The following is a 22845-nucleotide window of genomic DNA, read 5'->3' as shown; positions in this document are numbered from 1 at the left end:
ACAACTGTCAACTGCAAATCTGTCAGCCAACACCTTTGACTGACAGATTTTGCAGACCACACCCACATCTTGTTTGCCAGTTTTTCAGAGAGTGTGTGTCCTGAAAGAATGCTTGATCCAGCTCCTGGCTACTTGTTTTTGCAAGGAAAGTGTCTGGCATTAAACAATACCCTGAATTCCCATTTCCAACCATAACATCGTCAAGTATTGCAAAACATACAGACAAGCTAATGTTTTTCTCCAGCTAACGCCCAAAGTGTACAGCATACCTCTCATAGCTGAAACATGGCTGGTGCGCCACCCGTAGTTCTAGAAACGGTGTACAATGAGAACGCATTGGCTAGAACATCACATTCTATGGGACCTCACAACCAGGGCTATTCCAGAAGAGAAGTTAGGGTTTATAACACCAACCAAAGCTTTTTTTAATGGAAGCTAAGCATTCCTGAGGTCACTGCAAAACAGATTCCCATCAGAGAGTTCAAGGTGAAGCCAAAATAGGATAACACAACATTTAATAGAATGCAAAACGATATTCCTGATCTATGAAGCATTTTTTTGCAGTTGGCAAATGAATCATTTCTCAAAATCATGTTTAGGGGTTTAATAAAATGAAAAATTTGTTCAAAACTGTAGAAGACAAAAGATGATTGCAAGATTATTTTGAAGAAAGCTTGGTACTTGGAAGCCATTGACTATCAAGGACAAAATGGCAATCATCAACTGATTGGTTACCAACATTTTTCAAAAATGTCATTTTCAGTTGAAGAAACTTCTATTATTGGAACAAATGGAGAATAAGTACATTACAACAATATCATTATAAATTGAACTATCCCTTTAATGGCAGGGTTTGAAATGAACTTTTTAGCTTGTTAGCACCGGTATACCCAACTTCAAAAATTTTGAAGCACCAGCCAAAATGTAGGCACACCCTACAAAAATTAAAGAGTAACCACAACTACAAATTCAGTAACCGATTTAATGGATTTAAAACCAACACTAATCTAACAGAACACAGTATTAACAGCTAACACAATGATGGTGTACGTGTTGTTCAAATTTAGCTGGCACTATTGGCAAAACAACTGTACTACTATATCATTATTATTCTCACCTTAAAGTTTGCTCTGATTGTTCAGCATTTACGCTTAACCATTGCATACACTTTATACATATACATTTTATTGATAAAGTTTAAGTCTCTTTAACACTTTTGTTTACTTAATAAAAAGAGATAATATATTTTGTTTAAATATTTTTGTTTTTGATTATTAAAACGATTTTGCCTTAGTAATGTTGGTAAAATTAAAGTGGTTAAATAAGAAAATCCAACAATTCCTAAACGTATTGTTAAAAATATTCAACAATTATTGATATCGAATGGGTTAGTGTATATATGAATATGAAACATGATATTTTGATAATTTTTTTTGCAATACTGCCTAGTCCTAAGCTTGACAATGTAAAAGCTCAAGTGGTCAGGCATTTCATCTTATGATTAGATCACTGAAAATATGTTATTATCAAGCAAAACTAGGGCCTCATATTCAGGTCAAAAAATGCACACCAACATTTAGCTCAGTTTCATTAAGCTCTTCGGAGACGGAAGTGTTGTTTGCATGGAGCGTTATGAAGCAGATGCACCAGAGCAATAAACAAAGCCTTTTCAACGCTGCATCATTTTAGCTCCCGTCGGAAATGCTGGGAAATGCAGACAGTCTGACCAGCCTCAATGGAATCAATGTACATTAGACAGAGCTGAAAATAATCCTCTATAAAGGGCCTGATGATCTCAGGAAGCAAAAGCTTGAACAGCTGTATTATGAGGTATTGATTTGGTTTAGATGTTCTCAAGAAAAAGTTAAGGAATGATGATACATTATCCGTTTTTTATTTGCTTAACCTCCACGATTCGTCTGATGATCAGTGGAGTTTAATGAATCTGCCTAGATTTAATGAGAATTTGATCATGGGAAGAGTGCTGAACTCTTATTGGTAACAGCCATGGGACGATAAACAGTTTTAAAGTTTACAGCAGTTTGGAAAAACTAAGGTTTTGAAACCGCAGACCTTTTCTGTTATACTGTTATTAAGGTATATGTAAGAGTTTATGTATGTTTATAATTATGTTTTATGTGTTGTAAAAAAATCTGTGTTTTTAAAACTAATTAAATTAGTTTGACAGGTTTACGGTTTAAAAATACTATAAATGTTTCCTAAAATAAAATATACTGTATTCAATGGGGATTTTTTTTTGTTTTGTTTTTCCCAGACATTCAAACATAACTTATTTCAGAGGGGTAACCACAATACTGTCATACTGTAAAACTGTGGTATGTTTATCCAAGGTTATCATACTGTCAGAAACATATACCGGCCCATGTGTATTTGGCCATTTCCACAAAAGGTACGAAAAAGTGAACTGTACCCTAGGCTTGCCACGATAGACGGTGTTGACGGTGATACCGGTTTTAAGACGCAACACCGGTGACATCACCTTTTCACCGTGACACCGTCCCAATATTTTTTTTTTTTTTTTTTTTAAGTATTCGTTTTTTTTATTTAAATATTTATTTGAATTAAATGGGACACATAATTCTAAATAATTTACTTAAGACGAGAGCATGCACTATAATTATCATCTAAACAGCTACAATGCGTCATATTTCATTTATCACATCAAGAGAAGGAGAGGAGACGAATTTGCAGAAAGCCTATATTTTGGTTTCAAAACCTATATTTTGGGTTCAAACCAAATGCAAGAGAACCTGAAGACGTTAATGAGGCAATCTGCAAACTTTGCCTGACAAAGGTGGCAGCAGTTGGAGGAAACAACTAATTTATACACTCATTTTCAACACACCTATACTTGATGTTGAACTATGTGTGGTTAGATAAGATCAATAGCCATAAAAATCACGCGACCATCATCTCACAATGTTTAATAATAAATTATCTTTTTTTTATTAAAACGAGTGATTTAGCAATGCCGCGCCATTAATAAGCCAACTGCAGAGAAACAAAGCAACTATCGCGGCAACAGCCGTGAGCACTTTTTCCGAAGTTCAGCTGTTCTTTTTTGCAATTGATTATTATGCGTTTAATGTTAAAAAAATCAATAATGAATAGGCCGACAATAGTGTAGGCTAACCTGTGTGTGCGCGCGTCTTTCATCACTGAGGAAGCTCTCTTTAAAAACCGAAAGTTGCTTCGTCTGTCAGGCAATTTTTCGGCTTTTAATAAATGAAAAGTTAATTTAGATGAGCCTATATTAAAATTGCAATAAAGTAACTGAGACGTGCGGCCACACATCGAATCTGAGGTCTGATCTCATCTCTCTCTCTCTCTCTCTCGCTGTCATCCAGACACAGACGCCTAACGAGACAAGTCACAAAACTGAGGCTGGTACCAGCTGACAGGTAGAATAGCCTTTGCGAAATCTGTCAAAATACAGCGCTGAAATTAAGAGGCATAAATGTCTTTAAGCCAGAAAGTCTATCTAGGATATCTGTCAAAACGCAATTGGAGCCATGGAGGAGTTTTGTAGCCTTTAAATGAAATTATTTCTAATAAAATGAAAACCAAAATAAACTATTAATTGCATTTTTCGTTTGATAAAAATATACCAAAAAAAATAAAAAATCAAAGGGTGGCTAGTTTGTTGTAATGTGTTTTAATATTAATAAAAATATGCTCAGCCTATTTAAGTTTAACGGTTAGCCTAAACGGCGTCAATAGGCAAGCCATTCAAAACATATTATTGTACTGTGTACTGGGTTATAATCTATATTTTACAATAAAAATTAAACGTAGCATGTCTCGCAGTCATTTAGAACATGTAATTCATAACACATCAGAGCTGTGGACCTACAGTATGCAGTGTGTTAACTTGGGCGGTGTTAATCAATCTTACTGCGCACCGAACTCCAATCCGAGGAAGATTATGTTACTCGATAGACAACATTAACTTGAGAGATTTTAAAAATAAAAGGAATTTTTTTAAAAAGGAACAACGCGTAAATCTGCAACAAATAAAACTAAAAATAAAACCTCTTGCCAGTGCTGTGTGTATTCCGCCACTGACAGTGCACACCCTTATGCAGCTCCTGTAACTGCCGCTTTTAAGAGAGATCAAAGCTGGTATCGATATAACCAAAAAGCAAGATCATATAGTTATAAATATTCCATAACAATACTTTTCGAAATATTTATACATTTACATGTTGTTCATTGAGATTGTGTGATCTGTATAGGTTGTCTGAACTTTACAGAAGCTGTAAACTGACACGTGTGCAGTGATGTTTAGCTCTGACAAGGCGCTTTTATTTAGACTGTAGTCTTTACAATTTTTTACATAATGTTAAATTTCTTACCATTTTCATTATTTTTTTTTATTTATAGTTTATATATGAGTGCCAGCTTGTTTAGTTGTGATCATTATGCAAGGATCATATTTCACATTCGGTTTATTCTTCAATAGCCTATAGATTCGTTAATAATGTATTTTATAAACGGATTGTTCATATCATAAGGACTAAGCTGTTAATATATAATATAGCCGTTTATGGTTGTTATTTTTATGGTTCCAACTTCCACAGTTTTTTCAGCCTGTAGCATTGTTGTGTTTTATTCTTTATGTTAATAAAAGTTTTGTGTTGTTTAATTACAGTGATTTTTTTTTTTTTGTAGTTTCCTTTTCGTTGATTCAAACAATTGACGCCGAATTGGCAACTCACGAAAAACTGAAAGTAAAAGTATTATACGCACGCATTTATAAGCTATTTAAAAGCAGAAAAAAAAGAGGAAAAGAAGAAACGCCCACTACCACGGTGATACCGCTATTACCGGTGTTGTCACATGTCGATTAACTGGCGGGAATATTTTCTTATCGTCACAACCCTACTGTACCCTACCCCTTTTTGAGCACCCTTTCAAAAGGGTGTCTAGCACAACAAAAGGGTACCAAATGGCAGAGCAAGAGAGGCAACTGAACGCTATTGGTTTACAGAGATGCATCACTAGCTCGTGCACAAGCCAGAAAAATAAAAACAAAGGATGGGGCATTTTTAAATACTGAAAAATTATTTTTTCCTGCAACCCAAAACTTGAACAAGCTGCCATGTTTAACTATTATCATCACCTTTTGGACTATTATGAACTCGGAACAATGAACAGCTTTTCTCAGACATTTCCTCAAGCAAGAATGATGTTGACTGAAACTTTCTATTGTACCATTGGAAATGCAAGCCTGATAAAAGGTGCCCTGTACCGACCCAAACTGTACTGTAGCACTCAGTGGAAACGGGCCATAATTGGTGGCTAAAAGCTTATTATTTTAAAGCACATTAATTCAAATAACCAATAAAAGAAAAGTAGAAGTATAAAGAAATTACTTCTAAAGCTTACTTTAAGATATTATTGAAAGGTTTTGCTGGATGCAGAAGTGACTAAGGTGATATGAGACTGAGCAAATGCTCACAAACTTTGGATGTTCCTACCATAAGCCCTGAAGATTGGGAATCGAGCCAGGAGCTTCTACAGATGAAATGGGAACCTTACACCAGACAGCATGTAAAACAAACTCTAGCTTCTACGAAAGGTATAAGGATCCACACCTGTAATCTACACTGTCCCAATTCAAAATGTCAAACAGCGACAGCAAGCTGTTACAGGAAGCTGCGTGTGATCGGGTTTCATCCTCAAGTGGATGATATATAGACCATGACAGTTATCAAGATGGACTGACAAATGCATCAAAGTGCAGGAACTGATTCCAGGTTCTTAAAACACAGCTGGCGAGCACTGCACAAACCTTGTTCTGATTTCAGTTTCGACCCTTTGTGTTGCCGACCTAATCGCAACCAGAAGTTTTAGGGCAATGTGCAAGATGTATCACAGTGTGCATCGAATAAAAAACAAAACTGAGCCTTACATTGATTCTATGAATGAAAATAACAGAAAAAAAAAAGTTCTTCAAAGAAACTCCAATTTACTTTCTTTGACGTCAATGATGACATGCAAGTCATGTGAAAGTGTTAAGATTGGGTCATCAAGCTTTAAGCCAGCTGAAAACAGTCTGCATGGTGCCTCAGTTTAAGACAGACACATTAGGGTTCACAACCATCAGAGCAGAGGTCAAATAGCATTCAAAACCTAGTCAACGAAGCCTGACCGACCAACTAACGCTGCGAGGACTTTGCGATGCACGAATGCTGCATCAAAGCGCCTGAGATACACAAACAACTAGATGTGTGCTCTCTTTCCAAGTGAATCATACCACCGAACCCTTCAGGCTGCTCATTAGTCCAGGAATCTGGCCAATTAGGTCTTCTTCATCTGAAGCGAGTGCAAGTTCGCTCCAAATGGGGGCCAGGCATCCACATGATCTAAAGCACACCGACAGAAAGCAGACGTTCACACTTACGGTCATTCCTCAGGCTGAAGAGGAACACGGGTCTCGGTCAAGATTTATTATATGTATGAATGCATGAAGACTTGCAGAAAAATAAACCACTTCTAGCGCCGCTGTACTGGCCCTCTTAATGCTTTCAGATTCTGCACAGGACGCTGCACTTAGTTGTGCATTATTTGCGAACCATTAGTCTTGTTTACTGTAAATGCATTCTAAAGGCTTCAAGCAAGCAAAGTGGGAAAATGTGCCAAAATGACATAAAAATGATAAATGACTGACATTGGGCAAAGTCAAGGTCTCTGTTATTCACAGATCTGTAACAAGCTTTAGCTGGATGCTTCACGTCTCCCTAAAGCTGAAAGAGATTTATTAAAGAAGAGAAAAGGGCAGCGTGTTAGGACTTTAAACTTTGACCCATAAGGGAGAAAAAAAAATTAATAATAATCTGAGAAAAACAGAAGTGTTGCATAATGCTTGTTATGGGCTGGTGGCAAAACCTGTCATTTGGTTTCAATGGGTGTGCCTGAGCAGATACAACTGTTTGCATTTTTTAGCAAAGCCGATCTTTTTCTAGACTTCTTTAGGTATGAATTAAACTTGTGAGATGCACATTATAAAAATTAAAATTATATTCAGCTACCTTTTTACTTATCTTAAAAATATAAAAGACTGAAGGCAGCAGATCCAGGAAAAGCTGACACTTACAGGGCATAACAAAAATGTTCCCATTGGACATTTAAACTTTTAAAAAGTCAAAGACCTTGAAAAAGCATGGAGGGACTCTAACTAACCTAATGGTTTACAGTGCAGAACTGAGTACAAACCACTGGTTATTTAAACAGCTCACACAATCCACTGAGGCCAGCCAGACTCATTCAGCCTTCTGCTAAATGCAAGAGGGTGTGTTATGCAACTGCCCTGCACATATCAGCTTTCCTGGGATTTTAACAGTTTCCAATGTTCTGATACTGTTATGCTTTTGGTGGTTAAGTAGCCCGTTTCAAAACCCTGAGCTAAATGACAAAACCTGGAGCTGACTGAAGCGCAATCAATTATGCAACATTATTTTCGTCACTCAGAGTGGCTTCATCAACAAAGCGGACTAAAATCAAATGAAGGGCTTTCTCTGAGCATAAAGTGCATTGCCTCCTTCAGACTATGATTTTTAACAACTTTCCAAAAAGTTAAAAGTAAGTTAGACATGGCAAGGACGGATGTCCAAACAGCTACTTTTGAGCTGAGGGGAAATTACCCCATGCTTCAGACTGACAAAGACAGTATGGATGTCTAGGGAACAACAGGATGAGTCACTTCAGAGACCAAAAGAATTAAACCCAATGGCACCCAATGACCCATTCCTGTAGCAACTTGAAACTTTAGCAGGTACCTCACTTTACATGGAACCCAACACACACTGACCTAAGCAACACAATTTATTATTAATGTGCCACAGAGGTTATTTTAACAAAGATGCATGATAATTTCTTGCATCATTATGTAGGACAGTAAAAAAAGAAAAAAACAATCCAACAACAAGGTTTCTGCGGATTTCTTCACATCAAATTTAAGACTTTAAGACCCTTATAAATGAAATTTATACAGGGCTAAACATTAAAGATTTTTTCTAATGGCCCTGTTACTTCAAGTTTTGAGATTGATACGTGTCAGCATGATTGGGTATTTTTACTTGGACATAGGCAAATTAAGACTTGTTTAAAATTATTTAAGACCTACAACACAATATTTCAGTGAATTTAAGACTTTAAGGCCTAAAATTTTGTTTTTGAAATTTAAGATATTTTAAGACTTAAGACCCCGTGGACACCGGAAACAACTTAAAAACACCTTTTTTAACAATTATGTTTAATTGGACATACATCAATTACTTTATATCTATTTCATGCACAGACCATGAAGAACATTGTCAAAAGCAAAAGTTGATGCTAGAATACCAAATGAGTAAATTACTGTTTTTACCGAAATAAAGACTAATGCTACAAAATACAGACTAGGCTTGGGTGGTAATACGGTAATATGGTATGCCCCGGGATCTAAAAATAACAACGGTGTCCGTTTCAATACTGTTATACTGTTATAAAACGTTGACCACAAACCCAATTTCGCATATACGGTATTCCGTTTCTGAATGGTTTAGGCACAAGCCAACAGTTTAGTGACGCTGTCTGAGCCTAACGTCATTTTTTTTTTTTTTTATGCACTATGTAATAACGGGGTAAAATAGGGAGGAGGTTTGACAAAAATTTGGATACCGCCCAAGCCTACTAAAGACCACATAAAACTGCAAACCGAATATCTGTACAAACTTTCATTTAAAAGCAAAGACGTGTGTGCAAACCACAGAAGACAAAAGGTGATTTAATGGCTTTAACAGGTGAAAAGAATTACAATATCATGCATCACTGAGAAATATAAAAATAAATAAACATTTGAACTTTTTACAGAAATAATACATTTGAACATTACAGAAAAAAATACGTATTTTGAGAGTGTAGGGAGTAGGCATGGAACGATAATAGTGTTCAAAGTATACCATGGTTTGGAAAAGTCAAGGTTTTAGAACCTTCAAAATTTTCTGCTATAACGTTTGTAATGGTACAAGTGAGAATTTTTTTTTATTTACATTTTTTTATGACAACAGTATCTTTAGCAGTAAATATATCCAAAGATGCTGTTTTAAATTGCAAAGAAATCAGTGTTATTGAAACAAATGAAGACAGCTGAAGTCAATAATTCATTTGAATTATTTAGCCTGACATGTTTACTGTTCTAAAATATTAGTTTCCCAAATTAAAATATAATGTGTTCAAAGGGGGAAAGGTTTTGTTTTTTACCCAGATATTTAAAAAGAATATATTTTAGAGCAGTAACCTCAATAGCGTGATACCGTGAAATTTATGTCCAAGGTTATCATACCGTCAGAATCTTATACCGGCCCATGCCTTCAGACTGAATCGATTCAGTCATGCAGCTTGCTTTATGGTGAATAAGAAAAAGAAAAAAGAATCTGGTTGAAACTCTCAGTAGCAGAGTTTTCTGTGAAGCTGAATGGTTAATGTTTTCCATAATTGTATCATTAAACATAATGAAACATTAAACATTAATTTAATGCAAACTGATGACAGTCCCTATGTGAAATCCCACAAATTAGAATTGTGCTCCACAGCTCTAGCTCAGTCCAAGCCATTGAAACGAATGCGTTTCATAGAGCAGCGACTAGCATGGGCTGGTATAACATTCGGACGGTATGATAACCTTGGGTTAAAATATCGTGGTTTCACAGTATTGTGACCACTGCTCCAATATGTTCTTATTAAATGTCTGAGTAAAAAACAAGTTTTTCCCGATTGAACACAATACTGCAGTGTTTAGGTTCATAGCATGCTTGAATGTTGGTGCATAAGCAATTTGTTTTTCAAATGTTTGCTGAATTGTGTGCTGACCAATTGACCTTATTCTCCGCCGACGAGATGTTGATGTTGCAATTTGTCAATGTTGTCAAATTGATGTTGCAATTTGATATTTTCTTGTTATATTATTCTACTTGGTCTGTATAGTCATGCAAACATTTGTTTGTAGAGCAAGTAGTTTGACCGTTTTCTGCCGTTTATTAATCCTAGTCATTTTTCCCATAAGCGAATGAATCGGAAGTTCTAAGACAACCGCGAAAACAGGCGCACTTCCGCATTTTAGAATAAGGTCAATAGCTTTTGATGTGGATGGTGCTTTAACATGTAAAAAATATAAAGAAATACATTTTACATATACCTTAGGATTGGTATAACGGACAATTTTTGCGGTTTTAAAACCTTGACTTTTCCAAACTGTGGTAAACTTTTAAACTGGTTATCGTCCCATGCCTAGCAGTGACTACAGCTGGAGAGAGGGTGAAACCATAACACCAAACACTGATGGCCAGTGCAGCACAGCCTTTCTTCCAGCTCATATTTTTAGGTTCAGTCGAAGACTAAAACTTTATTTTGGGGCAACCCTTATTCATTATTAACAGAATACACAGTTCAAAAATTACTCAACCTAATCCCAAGAAAAAAGAGGGAAAAAAAAAAAACTTTATTATAAGTTTAAGTTTATATACTAAGCTAACTTCTTATGAACCAAGGAAGAAGTAGAAGAAGAAAAAAAAATGTCTGAAAACAAGTATTGCATCATGACACAAAAACACTCTGTTCAAGGCTAAATTATTAAAAGGCTCAGCTCAACATATCATGAGGTAATGTGTTTTAAAAGTGACAAACATACAAGACTCAGACAGTTCTAAAAGTGTTTGAAATAAGAAAATAAATAGTTCTGCTATTTGACAACACCTGTAAAACTGTCACTTCCTGGCACATGGTACGTGCTCAACGCAGCCTGCTCAGAGTATGTAAAGTAAATACTTGTCATGACAACCTCACATACCACAGTGACTATGAACGCAACGAGATCCGCCCTAAATTTAGGTGAGCCAGATCTGCGCTGGGAACAGGCTATGGATTCTTACGACATCGATCATGTCAACAGAAATAGGGGACAAATGGAAAACAGAAGCACATGTTGCCCTTTTGCCCCCACTTTTGGATGTTTTAAAAGCCACAAATGTAGGCCTATACACAGCATGGGGCTTTTATCAAAAACACAGCATGCAAAGGTACAGCAATTGTTCAAGTTTGGGGTTTAACCAAAAAAGCTTGGAAAAAAGTGACCGCAAGTACTAGGGTTACACGATATTGGAAAAATCTGACATTGCGATATTTTGTTTTGCTGCGATATGAAAACATTTTCACCAGATGGTTTGAAAATTTAGAAAAATCAATTTAGATTGGTTGGATATATTTAGTAGTGGTGTAAATCGTGTATAAAAGATAAAATTGCAAGAATAATTACAATAGACCAAAGAAAAAGTAAATAAACAGTTCTTTATCATTTTTTGAAGAGTCAAACAGTATTCAGATACAGGAATTTAGTAATGTAAAATAACACCAGCGCTATTAATAAATTATAAAATGTGTCTACATTATAATTAAAGTTACAAATGTTTTACGTTATTGTACCCGAATGCTTTACATTTTCTTGAAATGCCTCTAAAACACATGTAAATGATAAAGTTTCACTCTGTTCTGGATACATTACGGTTATACATTGCAATAGGGCTGTGCGATTAATCGAAATGCAATTGCAATTTGAAACGTTGAGATGAGCTGATCGCAAGAGGCTGCAATAGGAAATATATATGCATTATATAATTTCCCCCACCCAGAGCAAACGCGTGACTGCCATCTGTTTGACAGTCTTAATAGCTAATTGAGTGAACACGCTTTCATTCTGCCCAATCAGAATTGCGCAACTGAACTACGCTGAACGCTCACAATAAAACAAACAAGAAAAGCGCAGACAAGTGGGATGATGGCGTCTGCCACTTCAGAAGCATTAACAAACAAATCCATATTAATGAAAAGCAGCATGTTGATTATATGGAAATAACTCGAGTCATTACTCACTACTGTTTATACTATTAGCAGTGAGAAGCTACAATTCAAAATATTGAGCTGAAGCTTGACTACAAAATTAAAATCGCAAATCAAATCACAATTGCGATTTTAATATAAATAATAATAATAATAATAATAATAATGAAAAAAATAAAAATAATCAAGTTAATAATAAAAAATTATTTTAAAAAAATATATTTATATATAATAAAAAAAATTTTTTCCTAAAACGCACAACCCTACATTGCAATGATTCCACAATCTCATGTATACTCGATTGTTGATCAATTATAATCCCAATTATATATTATTATACATTTATAATTTCCTTTTTGGGAATAATCCCAATGTTGCATATCCTGCGATGTGACTTTTGCAGACACACATTGCCGCACAAACATATCAATGCCAAAATGATATATCGTGCAGCCTTAATAAGCATTTCAAATGTTTCTTTAGCACAGAATGCACACTTGATAAAGCAAAAGCACAATAAACAGATGTTAACACAAGTGTGGCTTGACTAATTATTTAAAACAGCAAACCATTCAAAAAGAAAATTGCACATTAAGAACATGTTATTCATTAGAATTATTCAGTACTTCAGCAATGATTTAACAAGTAAACTATGCATAAGAGTGACGTACGGATTGTCAGAAAAAGAAAAACACAAGCGAGAGTGAATGGTTATTCATAACCTTCTATAAAAACATCTGTTATCACACTTCTTCACAGCACTAGCAAACAGACGCATCCCACAATGCATCTCTCATTCCCATGCAAAGCAACACATTCACATGTGCCACCTGCATGAGGCGTGAGTTTATACATTTGCAGGCATCAACCTGTGGCAGTGCCAAAGTACAAAGAGCTCAAATGGCCTATTTAATCTAGTTCCTCTTTATCTTGCACGCTGATAGCTTCCCCACAAACAGAGCACGTTCCCAAAGACAGACTGTGCTCTGCGCTGCGTTTACATTATGTACGAAACATATTTGTATAACTTTAAGACGTCCAGACTTCAGAGTCTTAAAGTGCACCAAAAAAATAAATAAATAAATAAACAAATAAAATAAATAAATATACAACCATTACTCTCATGTTGTTGCAAAAAGAAAGCATTTTCTTATTTAACAGATTAGTGAACTAATTGCTGTTCATTTGCTCACCCTCAGGTAGAGCAAAAATGCTATATTGATCATTCATTTCTATATTAAACGATAAAGATAATTATTTTGCCATAAGTTTTTAATGCTTCCACTTTTAAAAGAGTATCCCAACAATGACTAAAGGCAAATACTGCTGGAGGGAAAGTAAACTTTTGGCAGGAAAGTGAAACGAGTGCGATTAACAATGCTGGGTGACACAGAATGACCTATTTTCGGCCAATAATTTTCAGCGGCCAAACATTCGGTGAATCTCTAATAATCAACAAAATCATAGATTCCTGTTGTTGGATATTTCTGATGTTTCCGGGGGAAACCGGAGCACCCGGAGGAAACCCATGCGAACGCAGGGAGAACATGCAAACACAGAAACGCTAGCCGAGTTTCAACCAGCGACCTTCTTGCTGTGAGGCGACAGCACTACCTACTGTGCCACTGCGTCGCAGATTAAAAACATCCAGAGCTCATGATCGTTACCCTCAGCCCTACCCTCAGGTAAATCAAGGATGACATTGGTGACTTCCTTAGAAAGTTAAAGATGATTTTCTAAGCTTTAATTTCCTGGGAACTCTCCTGTATTATAACTGTGTGTTATAAGCCGGAAGTTATTCATTTTCATTGGGAGCTGGCATTGATGAGTGTCGAGCAGCGGCATGGGGCATCTTCACCAGTGTGGGCGTCAAAAAGAGTTGAAATCAAGTCAACTCTATAGTTCACAGTGCTGTGAACTCTGGTTCTGAACACAGTTATTCCCAGGGGTTTGATTATTGCGATTGCTAGATTTTCAATTATTTACAATGTTTTCAAACAGCGACATCCATTAAAAAAATACTGGCGAGTTGATGTATATTAATGCTTAATTTTACCTAAAAAAAAAAGTGGGAATCTCACGCTAACTATAACGACACAACAAAACAGCATTGCTGCTTTAGAATATTTCAGACATGGACCTATATTGAGTAAGTGAAGCAAAGCCACACCACACATAACAACTTGAACTGCTATAGTTAATAAATTAGATCAACAACAATTCTATGCTAGAAAGCTTGATTTTATTTGGGAACGTAACTAACCAGAGCCAACTTTGATGCTCTCGCCGCCTTTGGTGTGAACGCACAGTAATATTACAATTACACCTGCATGATTATTTGAAATGAAATACAGAAAATACAATGTATATTGTAGAAAAATAACATGTTACATTGTTTCCACACATATATATTTAGAAAAACATGAAGCTAAGCCAATGAGTCTTCATTTTTGGGCGAACAACATTTGGTGATGTGTCCAGAAGGAGAGTTTGATGTGTTCAGAGGGAGAAATGGTTTTAAAGGAGAAAAAACAAACAAACAAACAAAGCATTACATATAACCTAAAGCACGAACATGTGGAATGTTCTAATTTAAGAGTCCTTCCACGTCCCATAATTTACTTAAGCAACCACATTCTTCCTAAAGATCTGCCAACCACATACAGACACAAAGTACTGCCATCATGGTCAGAACGGTCCCTATTAGAGGAATTACACACAGAGATGCAACCAAACTATTGGTTAATATCAAATTTTGTGCGTCATGAGTTTTTGTGGAGTTACATAAACTAAGCATAGGTGCAGCTCCAAGGTAGGTTAGAACAGACTCAAGCAAACAAAGAAGGCTTGGCACCAAACTCTGACAAAAGCTATAGAAGACATTACATAATTGTCCTGGCAGGAAGTGTGGCTAAAGTAAACCATCCTCATTTCCACTTCCTCAAAACAGACACCACAAATTATATCTTTATAATTAATGAATACAAACCCCAGCTGAAAGATGTGTCTGTTAATGATTAGACAGAGCTGACAACCAATAGTCAACATTAATGCAAATGTAAAATAAATAAACTCTTACCTGTAATAGCGAGACTGAAGGTATGTTGAACATACAGCTTTGGAGACGTGGCTGGCAGAGCCAAAGTCAATGACTTTCACACGGAAGGGCTGTCTGACGGGATCTACCAGCATAATGTTCTCCGGTTTAAGATCTGCATGGATCAGGCCCAAACTCTTGAGCTTCTTCAGTGCAGTGGCCACCTGTTGCAGCACAGGCCTAATAACCTTCAGTGGCAACGGACTGAACTTGTTTTGCTTGAGAAAGTCGTACAGGTTCTGCTCCAACATCTCAAAAACCAGACAAGTGTGACTTCTGTGCTGGAAACACTCGAAAGCCCGAACCAGGTTATGCTCCTCTGCATTCTCCCCACTTAGTCTGGCCAAGATGCTGACCTCTATTTGACCCTGGCGGGCATACGAGGGGTGGTTCTTTAATATCTTTACTGCCACAATCTCATTTGTGCCTCGTTTCCAACATTTGACCACCTGACCAAATGTACCACGTCCCAAGAACTCCAGCACTTCATAGGTGTGCTTCATGGAGCACAACACTTCATGTTGGACCAACTGATAGTCACCATCGCCTGTGCCGTTCACAGCTCCTGTCCCGGTTCCCTTTTGCTCGGGCGGGGCAACGCCTACCGCAGTTGTGCTCCCAACATTTGTTGGCAACATGGCAGGTAGAGTCGAATGCTCCTCTACTATCTGCATGATGCTCTTGCTATTTTCAATCTCCTGTCCTTTGCATTTAAACCCACATTTTTGGGTTCCCTCGTCTGAATTCAAGCCACCGCTCCTTTCCTTTCTCCTCACCCCTTCTGGAGCACCTCCACTGCTTCTACTACTACCTTGGCTGTTTTGGCCACTGTCTCCACTTTTTTCTTCAACTCCAACCTCTGCTTTAGAGAAATACTGAAGTTTGCCCTCCGACGCCACACGATTGTATGGCGAAGAAGCCCTTCTGAGGAGCTCCTGTGGAGCTGATTCAGTCTGTTTTGAGAAATTCCGAGCAGGGCAGGGTTTCTCACTAGTCAAAGCCTCAAATCTCAATAAAGGTATAATATCTGTAGGGTGCGCAATGCCTAGATTCACACCGACCACATAAGTGCGAGGGATCTTCTCATGGTAAACACAGCTGCTGGGATCAATTTTCTTCGCTCTGCAAAAGGCACTTGTCTGGGGTTGATAAACATGTGGTGGGCAGACCGTAACCTGTGAGGCCATACCTATAATGGACAGAGGGAAAAGAAAATTGTTAGGCTGCATTAGTCATCCTTTCACAGATGCTGATTACATTTTTTTACAGTCATCATCCTCTTTAAAAAAAAACCTCCGTTTATATCAGAAGGTTAAAAATATGCAAAACGGTTTGTTCAATGAATTACATGAAAACATCTTAAGCAACAACAAGAAAAATACCACAAGCTCTTTACGAGAAAAACGTATAAACCTTATGAAGCACTGTGAACTGTCAGTTTTAACATTTTTTTAAAATAATAAACAACAGACAAAATATTATTTTAAGAATTTTGCAGTAAAATAAAACATTGTTACTATAATTACTTAATGACTATAATGAGTAAAAATGTAAAATTACTGTTTTGGCTAGTTGTGCTATAGTTTATTTGATTTAAATGCTGAACAATCAACAATAAAAGCAAATGTACGGAACCCCGGAAGGGACGTAGTGGAGGAGAAAAAAATTGGCTGGGTGAAAAAAAAAATAATGGGTGAAAGAAAAAAATGGGTGGGAGGAAAATATATATTTCTAAGTTTTTGCGTTCTCTCGCAAAGTTTTGCGTTCCCTCGCAAAGATGTTTTGCGTTATCTCGCAAAGATGTTTTGCGTTCCCTCGCAAAACTGTTTCTCCACAAACACTTCCTGTTGACTTCACTCACGTAAACCCTCCCGTTTTTGCTGAAATTCTCCCATATTTTACCATTTTATCCCACTTTCTTTACATTACTGTGCGCTGATTGTCGCCTTTCACTTTGCAACCTCTGAACCAGTGAATGCATGTTTAAGCGCTGACTGACAGACGCGCTTCGTACAATAAACTGATCCCAGATCAGCGTCTGTACGCGCCATTTAAAGGGACACTTCTGTTATCAAACAAGTGCGCAGCAAATGAATCTCATGTTTTGTTTAGTTTGATAACAGAGGTGTCTCTGTAAGAATGCACAGATCTATAATGAAAGCAGTCCATTACTTTAGAAACTGTTTGTGCTCATTTAAGAGAAAATAAGCTGTTTAAAATAAAACATGCAGGACGGAGATGTTTCATATTATTCAGTGTATTTGTCTGTTTAAACATACACCCGCTCCTCTGTAAATGGCGTGTACACACGCTGATCTGGGATCAGTTTATTGTACGAAGCGCGTCTGTCAGTCAGCGCTTATACATGCATTCACTGGTTCATATAGGTAGCATACGCACAGTAATGTAAAGAAAGTGGGATAGAATGGTAAAATACGGGAGAATTTCGGCAAAAACGGGAGGGTTTACGTGAGTGCAGTGAACAGGAAGTGTTTGCAAACATCTTTGCGAGGGAACGCAAAACAACTTTGCGAGGGAACGCAAAACATCTTTGCGAGATAACGCAAAACATCTTTGCGAGGGAACGCAAAACTTTGCGAGAGAACGCAAAAAACTTAGAAATATATATTTTCCTCCCACCCATTTTTTTTCTTTCACCCATTATTTTTTTTTCACCCACCCATTTTTTTTCTCCCCCTCTACGTCCCTTCCGGGGTTCCGTACAAATGTGACCATGTGAAGCAGCATTTACTATAAACCTGAAACACTAATAATATCACAAGCTGTTTACGTGTGACACACAGTGATATGATTTGCATGCATTTATTCATTTAAATAAAATCACCATGATGAAATAAATTAGCATTCTGATTCTACTCTGATATTAAACATACACCACTAACATGCGTGATGATATGTTAGCAACTACAGACAGACAATTTTACCAATGAGGATTAGCCGTCTTAGTTTCATGGGAGACAGACTACTTATACTGGCACAACATATGGCACAAGTTCAGACACGAGGACAGGTGTGGCTCTACAACACACCCACAGACTAACTCTCTTGTACACTTTTAAGCCAGCTAACGCTCTGGCAGACAAGGCAGGATTGCATATTGAGGTAATAATAAAACATAAAAAGGATGAAAAACGTCACGTTGCTTCTTGGGGAATGCATATCTGGTGGTTTCCGCTGTAATAAAAGGCCTCATTCATTTGTTCTAACATAGCAAAATGTAAACACCACAAGGTTTAGAGTATGAAATCAGATAGTCAACTCAACAGCTTTAAAAGGACAGTCCCATCTGGAGGAGTGTTTTTATGAGGTCTGTCTAAGAGGGGAGTAATCCCCCCAGTAGCAGGGAGGCACCGGCCAAGGTGTTGGGTTTCAGGTCTCTCTACTGTTTTCGAATGCAACTGCCTTCTGCTATAAACAGGTGGCAACTGACCTTTTCTTATGTCAAGACCTAATGGGGTTAGGTGAGAGACGGCACAGGGAAAACACCTGTTGATTCTGCAACTGCTTCGGCTATAAACATTTAATGGCAGGAAACGATTGGGAAGTAAACTTTACTGAAATGACAGGCACAAATTTTCCCAGTGATGGAAAGTGATAGTGATAACAATGAGGAACCTTCAATCTATGACATAAAATATGTTATTCATCATTACACTTCTTTTAGTATACAAGCACAATGCAATGACAACATTTTATGATAAAGCTCTATTTGTTAACATTAGTAAACTAATTATAAAAACAGATTCAAGAATGTATCATTATTAACTTGTTAAAATGTAACCTCTGTATCTGTTAATATTTAATGAACCAGAGCAAACCATGACACTGTCTTAAACCATGTCGTAAATATATGAATAAATGCTACCAATTCAATAAGTTTAAAAAACGTTTATTATTTATTTTGTTTTACAAATGAGGTTCTTTTTCAGTGGTGTTTAGCAAATGTCTAATGTTTTATAATTATTTTAACCGGTTCCAAATAAATAATAAAAAAAAAGAAGTGTAAACAAACTTAATAGGGCTGGGCAATTTGGCCTAAAATCAAAAGCTTAATTATTTGAACATTTTAACTCGATTACAATTATTGAACGATTATTTTATTTATTTTATTTTAATGTCCTCAAAGTTTACTGACAAGTTTTGTACAGTAAATTACAAGTGAAAGATTTTTGAAAGGTACATTAATTGATTTTACAATAATTGAAGGAAACACACACTTGGCATGGAACAATAACCGGTTTCAAGGTTTGTCGCGGTTTAAAAAGTCAAGGTTTTAATCCCCCTAAAATGTTCTGTTATGTCGTTCCCGAGGTATATGCAAGTTTTCTTTTTTTTTTCTCTAAAGAAACCTTTGTTTTTGGAACTAATGAAGACAGCAGAAATCAATGATTTATTTTAACTATTTAGCTTGACATGTTTACTGTTCCAAAAACATTATAAATGTTTCTTAAAATAAATTGTTCAAGAACCAAAAGTTTTTTTGTTTTTTGTTTTACTCAGATGTTTAAACTTATTTTAAAGCAGTATGCACAATACCATGATAATGTAGTATTTTTATCCAATGTTATCATATCATCAGAAATTTATGCCTAACACACACTATCTACTAATTATGATTATTTACTGAATACCAACGTTGAACAACTGAAATTAAAACACACATAGGCTAAAACAAACTTTTGTCATTTAAAAAATGTAAATAAATTACTTTCACTTCTGGAAATAAATTTAATTATTTTCAATGTTTATCATATTAAGAAGCAGAAAATAAACAGTAAATCTTCTAAATAAAATAACTGTAAATAATATTTTAAACTGTGCATCTTCTGTACACAAATATTTTAATGTAAATAACAATTTTCATTTAATGGAAAATATGCAGTCTCAAGACATCTCTGGCACAGCTTCCAATCACTGTCAATGTAAACCAAAATAAGGTTTAAGAATAAGTCCATCGTCCTACTTGACCAGAGATCAGATGTGGCTGCAAAGCCTCGACTCCACACATGACAGGGAAAGAAATTAAAAAAATTGACATAGACAAATTTAATCGATTAAGGTTCTGAATGCCGATTTCGATTGCTTTTCAATTAATCGCAAGACACAATATTGTTTGTTAAATAATTGAGTGTCTAGTGATGTATAGATTAGCTGCAAATCACAAACATTAATAAAATACTTTCAATTTTTTGTTTTAATCCATGTACAAACTGCACTGAAAACAACTTCAAACCAGTAAAACATTTTAAAACTGTACACCAGGATGAAAATTGTATATACAATTTCAGTTCTGGAATTTTCCTTAATTCCAATTAATCCAGGATTCAATGTAGAAAACTTGAGTACAGGGATGTGACAAATAAATACCAAAAAAACAAGTACCGTTAAGAAATAAATAGTAAAACAAACTAAAACAAAAATAAATAATATCCTCTAACGAATAGACAGTACATAAACTACTTTAAGTTTAGATGCAACTTCTGCTGAGTCTAATCAGCAATAATATCAATCTACATAAGAAAAGAGAAGTCATCTGCTAACAGATTACCAGGCCTGAGCATGTTAGAAACATTGAGCAACATGTCACTCGTTTACACCATGAAAGAACAAATTTATAGAGCAAACTTTCATTTAAAACCTACAATTTATATATATAACTTGTATAAAACCTATCATTTAAACCAGCACCACTAACAATCCTTATATTGAACGGCTAAAGTGCATCAACCGAACTTCTTTACGTCATGCTTTTAACCAGGACGATTTAGGTAACGTTAAACATTATTGGTTTGGCTGGTGACCAGAAAGTCCTCGCGAACATTTAAGGCTTAAACTCGTGAAACTTACCCCTCTAAAATAAAACCACAATCCCGACAGCAACAGAAACACCATACAAAACACTGCTACCAAGTTTTTGGTGTGGCGTGGCAACTTTTTTTCGCCACAACTACGAAGCTCGCGATCGCTCCTCCGAAGTCGAGCTTGATTTATTTCCTCCTCTTTTGACTATCATACGCGTATTTATGACTCCTAAATTCGTCAAGGTCTTCCTTACCTTCACAGACAGCAACTGTGGTCGTTCTGCGGGTGTTTAGTGAACATGTTGGGCTTTAATTCGCACCCGCTGCATGCTCGACGCGCTGCCATCTTGTCCTCTCGCTGGACGACGAGGGAGAAAAAAACACAAGCTCCCTCATTTTCAACTGCGCATAACTCGCCTGCTAAGCCATTCACGGGGACCGAATGCAGTCCAGCTTGTAGTTAAGGATATCCGTGTCGGTCGGAGAAGGTTTTTGTTGTCATTTCGAGGACGTTTTAGTCCCCGCTGGTTTGTTTCCTCTTGACGGTTTCGGACAAACTCTGTCAGCTCAACTCGCCCGAGCTTTTTCTCAGCTGAGCGCTCGAGAACGCGCTCGCGTTGTTTCTTCTTCGCACGCGGGGAAGCAGAGCTATGCTGGAGCTCTTACTGGCGTTTACAGGACTGGAGAGGTAATGCACAAAAGACGCTGATGACGGGAGTAGGACGTAGATTTGGTACACAGTGGCCCTCGTCTGGTGGGATCTGAACGGTGACCACACGTGTCTAAATAAATAATATCAAATATTATATGGTTTTGAAATAGCATGTATTTTGTTTAATGTAATAATACAATTTCTTCATTTTATTTTTGTCTTAGTCCCTTTATTAATCAGGGAAATGATGACAGTAAATAATATTTGACTAGATATATTTCAAGACACTTCTAGAATGCTTAAGATTATATTTTTTTCTTTTTATGTGATTTTAGCTTCATTACTCCAGTCTTAGAGATCACTCTGATATATATATATATATATATATATATATATATATATATATATATATATATATATATATTGGTTTTAGTAATAAAACTAAGAATGACTGAAGTAATATTTTAATTTAAATCTATATAAAGTAAGCAGTAGGTATAAGTTAAATGTATTTATACTATACTAATATTTAACCATTTAATTTTTTGTAACATTTAATAAATGATGACCAGAATAAAAAAAAAAAAAAAAACATGAAAAAAAAAAACTTTTGACCGGCTGTGTGTGTGTGTGAGATATATATATATATATATATATATATATATATATATATATATATAATAAAATAATAGAAAACAATAATTTATATACAATGTTAATTAAATTATGAGTATGTAATTTGTAAACATTTACTAGATTTAATATTTTGATAAACCTTAAAGTGGTGTGCAGTGTAATAAAGCTATTATAACAAACAAAAGTTTATAATTATATTTAACTTATTATAAATAATTTTTTATTGCAAACCAATTTTCTACTATATTAAAAGTGTTTTTGACTTTACTTAATTTGTAACTTTTATAAACTCATCTAATATTACCACAGAAATTAATAACAAAAACTAGGGTTTCGATCACCTGATAGCCTTAGCAAACTGTGAAATATGTAAACCTGGGATTGCCTGCTGTGTATTTTAAGTTGAGGTGCTATTTGTTTTTATATTAGATTTTTCTTTTTTTTATGCATTCTATTAGTATTGGATCGGGTTTCGGTAGATACTCAAAATCAAATGACTCTGACTTGAACTCAAGGGCAAAAAAAACCTGATCGGGACATCCCTAACAAAAACAGAAAATTATCATTTATGTGTAACAAAATATTTTATATCTCCTAAAAGCAGTGTTTTGCAGAATATTCTTCAAATGCCTAAATTAAATAAATATTATAATAATATTTATTGAATAAACCTATTCTAAAACAATAAAATTCTATGTAATAAATATAAAATCTATAAAAATACAATAAAAACGCCACGT

General features: G+C 35.8%; 2 protein-coding genes across 2 annotated transcripts in view; one reads left to right on the top strand and one right to left on the bottom strand.

Moving 5' to 3' along the window:
• The window catches only part of hipk3a (homeodomain interacting protein kinase 3a), a 64418-nt gene extending 42982 nt beyond the window's left edge, over positions 1-21436 (bottom strand). Inside the window, 2 exon segments of the mRNA NM_001144047.1 lie at positions 14978-16184; positions 21072-21436. Coding sequence (NP_001137519.1) covers positions 14978-16182 — 1205 coding nt within the window. The 5' untranslated portion in view covers positions 16183-16184; positions 21072-21436.
• The window catches only part of LOC147830838 (uncharacterized), a 688366-nt gene that overhangs the window by 499904 nt on the left and 165617 nt on the right, over positions 1-22845 (top strand). The window lies entirely within an intron of this gene.

The sequence above is a fragment of the Danio rerio genome, chromosome 25, assembly GCF_052040795.2.
Source record: "Danio rerio strain M-AB ecotype USA chromosome 25, GRCz13ab, whole genome shotgun sequence".
NCBI lineage: Eukaryota > Metazoa > Chordata > Actinopteri > Cypriniformes > Danionidae > Danio > Danio rerio.
The sequence above is the reverse complement of the archived record's forward strand: the minus strand, read 5'-3'. Positions and strand labels throughout refer to the sequence as shown.